The following is a 7586-nucleotide window of genomic DNA, read 5'->3' on the forward strand; positions in this document are numbered from 1 at the left end:
TAAGCTTTTCTGGTGACCTTAAGTACCTTGTCAAACGATAGACCTGAATTCTAGTATGAAGGAAAGCTTGCACTCTGTAAATCTGTTCATTCATTTGACAGTGCTTTCACCCACGAGTCTTGCACAGCACCACCAGCCTCGCCTTTGTCGAGTTAAGAAAACTTGGCAATAAATCCTGTTTAGATCCTCGACGCCCCCTAACAACCAGTTCTCTTGATTGGACACTGACAGGTGCTTCACACACAGCCGCTCGTGCCTCTGTTCGTCTGTGTCATACACCGCCATCACCTCCACTCACTACATCAACATTATTATTTTCTGTGTCGCTTTACTTCCCCGTCTGTACTGATGATGATATCGCTTGTGTCAGGGTCACCTTCACTGCGGGATCGATGTCAAGCGTTTCTTCCTTGTTTTCATCACGAGATTATTGCTGACACTGTTACTTACGCTCTCCTCGTGACACAGTTACTTACGCTCTCCTCGTGACACTGTTACTTACGCTCTCCTCATGACACTGTTACTTACGCTCTCCTCGTGACACAGTTACTTACGCTCTCCTCGTGACACAGTTACTTACGCTCTCCTCGTGACACTGTTACTTACGCTCTCCTCATGACACTTACTTACGCTCTCCTCGTGACACAGTTACTTACGCTCTCCTCGTGACACTGTTACTTACGCTCTCCTCATGACACTGTTACTTACGCTCTCCTCGTGACACAGTTACTTACGCTCTCCTCGTGACACTGTTACTTACGCTCTCCTCATGACACTGTTACTTACGCTCTCCTCGTGACACTGTTACTTACGCTCTCCTCGTCAACAGATTGTCGATGTCCAAAGTGTATTCGTCGGTTATTGTCAATAAATCACAGATCCGCATTAGGTTTAAACGACGTTAAGCAGTAAATATTGCTGTTTATGTAGCCAAAATTATATTTGTTATTTTTTTTAGCTAAATATGTCTTTGCTTCCTCACTACTCGCTGCAGTAAGTTAATTCTAGCATATCTCTTCGCATTAAATAGTAGTTTTTAATTGTTTAATTATAAATGGAGATTAATAACGTGTATTTATTTATAGGAACATTATACATTTAAAAAGTAATAATTTCAAATTCACAGTAAAAGAATTATTAATACTATTAGTACTATTAGTAGAAGAATAGTACTTGAGACTTCTTTATATTTTATCACATTGTTATAAGTTGAATGCAACATTATGAAGCAAGCACCGAGGTGTCTTTTCATTTTCCATTTTGACTTGGAATTCTCAATTCTGAATTCTTATTACAAGGTTGACGTTGGTTCCCCAAAGGTCTAATTGCTGGGCATCGTTCTGTAGCTCCGTGCTTACCTCCCAGCACTGAGTCTGACCCTCGCTACCTCTCTAAATACTACATAATCATGCTGGCTTAGTGCTCTCTCATTCCACAATTACCTTACTTTCTCCTTCCTACCCAAGCATGGTACACTGTTCTCTCAATCTCCCGTGATATAATATTTCTCTCTGTGGCCTTTGTGTATGCTGAGTGACGTCATTGAGGTAAGCATAACCCAGCTTCACAGCATTAGTTTGACTTGTGATACAAATTACAAATTGCTTTTCTGCTAGGGATATTGTTTTGCCGTATTAGCTAATCAGCGTTAATTACACTCTGAGTTATCTCTAAAAAACTATTTTATATTATGCAAGTAAATTTTAATTTGTAGTTTTGTGCGTGTACAAGCCTGTTAGATAGTTTTCTTTGAGTAATGGTCCTCACCGTCACCCATTATCGTCAACACGAAGCTCTTCCATCCATCATCACACTTCATCAAAAGTTTATTTTGTGACCAACCTAATAAATATTCTGCATCGTTCTTTTTGAAAACTACAGCTTTCATGCACGCATGAATCACCGCAAGCTTCCTGTGCTTCAAAACTGGTGAGCAGGAGTGTTTTTCTCCTCGGTTAGTTGGCATTGTAAACATCTTTTCTCACTTCCACGCTCGTCACTTTCTTGCTTGTAGTCAACACTTCCCATATTTACTTTGCGGTCAACACTTCCCATATTTACTTTGCGGTCAACACTTCCCATATTTACTACCTTATTCTATCCCCTTCTCCCCCCTCCCCCCTGCCCCCCCTTACACTACCACTGCTCCATCTTGGTCACTCCAGCTGTCCTTCTGAGTGAGGAGCGAGGTCGTGGCGCTGCTCGCGGTCCACCTGCCGAAGAAGCTGTTGGTGTGAGCGTCAGGCGCTGTGGCGGTGGTGTCCACGGGCCGGTGGTGAGTCCGCTGCTGCTGCTGCTTGTGCTGCTGCTGCTGCTGGAGAGTCTGCTGGAAGTGGTTCCGTCGTTTCCTCCGGAGACGGTGAAGATTGGTTCCCACCAGCAGCAGGATAATGGCTGCGTAGAACACCACGATCACCTGAAGGAAAACATTTAATTCAGCAGACATATTCCTGAGTAGACGTGAGCAGGAAAACCCCGAAGGTACGTTTATATGCAGAGGACAGAGGAAAAAAATATATATTGTGAAATATGTCGGAAGATGAAAACATAAAGATCGCTGGAAACACAAACCGAAACTGTCTCTATTTTCCGCTTGTTACAACTTGAGATGAGATGAGATGCACATATACAAGAGTTGTTACATTCTTGTACAGCCACTAGTACGCGTAGCGTTTCGGGCAAGTCCTTAATCCTATGGTCCCTGGAATACGATCCCCTGCCGCGAAGAATCGTTTTTTCATCCAAGTACACATTTTACTGTTGCGTTAAACAGAGGCTACAGTTAAGGAATTGCGCCCAGTAAATCCTCCCCGGCCAGGATACGAACCCATGACATAGCGCTCGCGGAACGCCAGGCGAGTGTCTTACCACTACACCACGGAGACTGTGAATAAAGAACTTGTACAACTGAATAAACTTGTAATAAAGTTGTTACATCTTGGCTTAACGTGTTTATGACGTATTAGAACGTTGTTACAACTTGCTATATTGGTTGTTATAACTGGTTAGGAGGTGTTAAAACTTGTTCGAACGTTGTACCAACGTCGAAGTTTTGGTGTATGTTTGTCGGGATATAGCTAACTAAATTATTTCATATATATCTAAAAATCGCTTGAAACAAACGTTATTGCATGGAGAGGACAATTTCAGGAATTAGCTCTTGTATGACTTGAACGATAAAATCACGAGGATAACCCAATAGGAGCTAAAAAGCTACATGTTGAAGCACCGAGAAATGTCCCTTTTATCGCATCATGAAGGTCACCCTCCAGAAAAAAACACTGAGATTCAAAGGGCCTCCCAGTGCATACTGAGTGTATATCAGCTCGCCACTCCCATCACTTATAGTCTTCAAACTCTTAACCAAACATTTGCTGCAGAGCTGCACAAAGACAACGTCATGGGGAATTTTTTCTTGGACAACTGTCCAGTGTAATGCACTGTGATGTACGTGTAAACCTATTCTTACATAATGCCATATGCTGCACTTGTACAACTGTCTTACTTACATAATGCACTGTGATGCTGTTGCATCACAGTGCAACAGTCTTACATAATGTACTGTGATGCACTTGTACAACTGTCTTACATAACTCACTGTGATGCACTTGTACAACTGTCTTACATAATGCACTGTGATGCACTTGTACAACTGTCTTACATAATTCACTGTGATGCACTTGTACAACTGCCTTACATAATGCACTGTGATGCACTTGTACAACTGTCTTACATAATGCACTGTGATGCACTTGTACAACTGTCTTACATAATGCACTGTGATGCACTTGTACAACTGTCTTACATAATGCACTGTGATGCACTTGTACAACTGTCTTACATAATGCACTGTGATGCACTTGTACAACTGTCTTACATAATGCACTGTGATGCACTTGTACACCAGTCTTACATAATGCACTGTGATGCACTTGTACAACTGTCTTACATAATGCACTGTGATGCACTTGTACAACTGTCTTACATAATGCACTGTGATGCACTTGTACAACTGTCTTACATAATGCACTGTGATGCACTTGTACACCAGTCTTACATAATGCACTGTGATGCACTTGTACAACTGTCTTACATAATGCACTGTGATGCACTTGTACACCAGTCTTACATAATGCACTGTGATGCACTTGTACAACAGTCTTACATAATGCACTGTGATGCACTTGTACAACTGTCTTACATAATGCACTGTGATGCACTTGTACAACTGTCTGAACTGAATTTCCCACTTGGATTGAATTCCACGATATCCTTATTGATATTGTCATCGATGGATGATAGTTGATATCCGATGAATGGTAATAAATTTGTTTTACTCTCTTCACCTTACGGAAGGAAGTCTGAACATAGGCTTAGCGAAGTATCCCTTGAGAGGCTTGTTATCTTTTACAATTGTTGAACTGTTTCTTTATTTATTTACTCCACAGTGAATAGAGACATCAGGCGAAATGAAACTTGAACAGCCGTTTCTGTCCTTTGGGGAAACTGAACGCTGGACCTTTTAGTTGTGACCTGACGATGAAGACAACTGCGCTTCAGGATTAATTTAATGATGCTTATTCAATTATAGAGACAACTCAGCCCCTAGTGTTGGGCACAGTGGCTTTTCAGACCCAGTTTCTTGTGTTTGTTTGAGTTTTCTTGGGTTTTTCTCTCTGTCCTGCTTGTCTTTCCGTTTTTGTTCTATCTATCTCTATCTATCTATCTATCTATCTATCTATCTATCTATCTATCTATCTATCTATCTATCTGTCTATCTATCTATCTATCTATCTGTCTGTCTATGTATATCTCTCTCACAAGCACTCACAGCAACATAGATGGCGGCGTCTGTGGCAATCTCCGGAGGAAGAGTTGGGTGGTAGGAAGCTGCCCGCACCTCGGCTACCATTGTCTTCATTGGGTCCTCCTGCAGGAGCCTTCCTCCTGCTCCTCTGTGGCCTCCCTCGCCTCCTCCACCCTCCGTCACCTCCACACACCTGGAGAGGAAGAAAGTAGTCTTAGTGTACTGTTACAGCTAACAAAATATTTCGGCATTTACGCAGGAACATTTTCCGTATAAGAATAAGAAAGAGTAAGAAGAGAGTCTTCTCAGTATCCCCGCCTCCCCAGTGTGTCTACCAATACTGTTATGGGTATACTGTTTGGCTCTATTACGTTGGCCGGCAGTCTGTTCCACTCGTCAATATTATTGTTGCCAAACAAAATTCTTGATATTTTTCTACAATCTGAACTTCTCCAGCATATTCCCTTTTTAACGGGTTCTGACCTGATGAGGAAGTTCACTTTGTAGGTAGTGATCATGTCTCCGCTTACTCTTCTGTTTTCCATTGTCGTGAGATGCATTTCACGCAGCCTTTCCTCGTAGCTGTGGGTGTGTGTATTCACCTAGTTGTATTTACCTAGTTGTGTTTGCGTGGGTTTAGTTTTGCTCTTTCGGTCCGACTCTCAACTGTCAATCAACTGTTACTAACTACTAACTAACTATTTTTTCCACACACACACACACCCCTTCCTCAGAAAGCAGCTCCGTAATAGCTGTCTAGCTGTCTAACTCTCAGGTACCTATTTACTAATAAACAACAGGGGGCATCAGGGTGAAAGAAACTCTGCCCATTTGGGTCCGCCTAGCCCGGGAATTGAACCCAGGCCACTGTATTACGAGTCCCGCCCGCTGTCCACTCAGCTACTAGAACCCAAACACACACACACACACACACTTACCAGTGTGTGTGTGTGTTTGTACTCACCTAATTGTGCTTGCGGGGGGTTGAGCTCTGGCTCTTTGGTCCCGCCTCTCAACCGTCAATCAACAGATATACAGGTTTCTGAACCAATTGGGCTTTATCATATCTAGACTTGAAACTATGTATGGGGCCAGCCTCCACTACATCACTTCCTAATGCATTCCATTTGTCAACTACTCCGACACTAAAAAAATTCTTTCTAATATCTCTATGGCTCATTTGGGCACTTATTTTCCACCTGTGTAACCTAATGCGTGTGCCCCTTGTGATAAATAGTCTGTCTATCTTCCTTATCAATTCTTCTGAGAATCTTGTATGTGGTGATCATGGTCCCTCTAACTATTCTGTCTCCCAGTGACGTGAGGTTTAATTCCCGTAGTCTCTGCTCGTAGCTCATACCCATCAGTTCGGGTACTAGTCTGGTGGCAAACCTTTGTACCTTTTCCAGTTTAGTCTTATGCTTGACTAGATATGGATTCCATGCTGGAGCTACATACTCCAGGATAGGTCTGACATATGTGATATAAAAAGGTCTGATAGATTCCTTACACAAGTTTCTAAAGGCCGTTCTTATGTTAGCCAACCTGTCATAAGACGCTGATGTTATCCTCTTGATATGAGCTTCAGGGGACAGGTCTGGCGTGATATCAACCCCCAGATCTTTCTCTCTCTTTGACTCTTGAAGTATTTCATATCCCAGATGATACCGTGTATCTGGTCTTCTGCGCCCTACACCTATCTTCATTGCATTACATTTGCTTGGGATTAAACTCTAACAACCATTTGTTCGACCATTTCTGCAGCTTGTCCAGGTCTTATTGAAGCCTCAAGCTGTCCTCCTCTGTTTTAATCCTTCTCATAATTTTGGTGTCGTCAGCAAACATTGAAAGGAATGAGTCTATACTCTCTGGGAGATCATTTACGTATATCAGAAACAGGATAGGTCCGAGTACAGAGCCCTGTGGGACTCTACTTGTGACTTCACGACAATGTGAGGTCTCACCCCTTACCGTAACTTTCTGCTTCCTATTGCTTAGGTACTCCCTTATCCACTGGAGCACCCTTCCAGTTACTCCTGTCTGTTTTCCAACTTTTGTACCAGTCTTTTATAGGGTACTGGTTCAAAGGGTACTGGGTCAAAGGCTTTCCGACAGTCCAAAAAATGCAGTCCGCCCATCCTTTTCTTTCTTGCTTAATCTTTGTCACCTGATCTAAGAATTCTATTAAGCCTGTAAGGCAAGATTTACCCTCCCTGAACCCATGTTGATGGGTTGTCACGAAGTCCCTTCTCTCCAGATGTACTTACCTGTTTGTCCTTGCGGGGTTAGAGCATTGGCTGTTTGGTCCCGCCTCTCAACTGACAATCAACAGGTGTACAGATTCCAGAGCCTATTGGGCTCTATCATATCTACATTTGAAACTGTGTATGGAGTCAGCCTCCACCACATTATTTCCTAATGCATTCCATCCGTTAACTACTCTGACACTGAAAAAGTTCCTTCTAACGTCCCTGTGGCTCATGTGGGTACTCAGTTTCCACCTGTGTCCCCTTGTTCGCGTCCCACCAGTGTTGAATAGTTTATCCTTGTTTGCCCGGTCGATTCCCCTGAGGAATTTGTAGGTTGTGATCATGTCTCCCTTTACTCTTCTGTCTTCCAGTGTCGTAAGGTGCTTTTCCCGCAGCCTTTCCTCGTAACTCATGCCTCTTAGTTCTGGGAATAGTCTAGTGGCATACCTATGGACTTTTTCCAGCTTCGTCTTGTGCTTGACAAGGTACGGGCTCCATGCTGGGGCCGCATACTCCAGGATTGGTCTTAC

The 7586-nt window shown here is 42.9% G+C and overlaps 1 protein-coding gene across 1 annotated transcript in view; it reads right to left on the bottom strand.

Annotated features, from left to right (window-relative positions):
- Positions 1–2131: 2131 nt before the first annotated feature.
- The window catches only part of LOC123765670 (uncharacterized), a 182465-nt gene continuing 177010 nt past the window's right edge, over positions 2132–7586 (bottom strand). Inside the window, exons 3-4 of the mRNA XM_045754353.2 lie at positions 4832–5000; positions 2132–2416 (exon numbers count right to left, since the gene is read on the bottom strand). Of these exons, the coding sequence (XP_045610309.2) occupies positions 2132–2416; positions 4832–5000 (454 nt within the window). The remainder of the gene's footprint in view (positions 2417–4831; positions 5001–7586) is intronic.

This window comes from Procambarus clarkii, chromosome 30 (assembly GCF_040958095.1).
Source record: "Procambarus clarkii isolate CNS0578487 chromosome 30, FALCON_Pclarkii_2.0, whole genome shotgun sequence".
Lineage (NCBI taxonomy): Eukaryota > Metazoa > Arthropoda > Malacostraca > Decapoda > Cambaridae > Procambarus > Procambarus clarkii.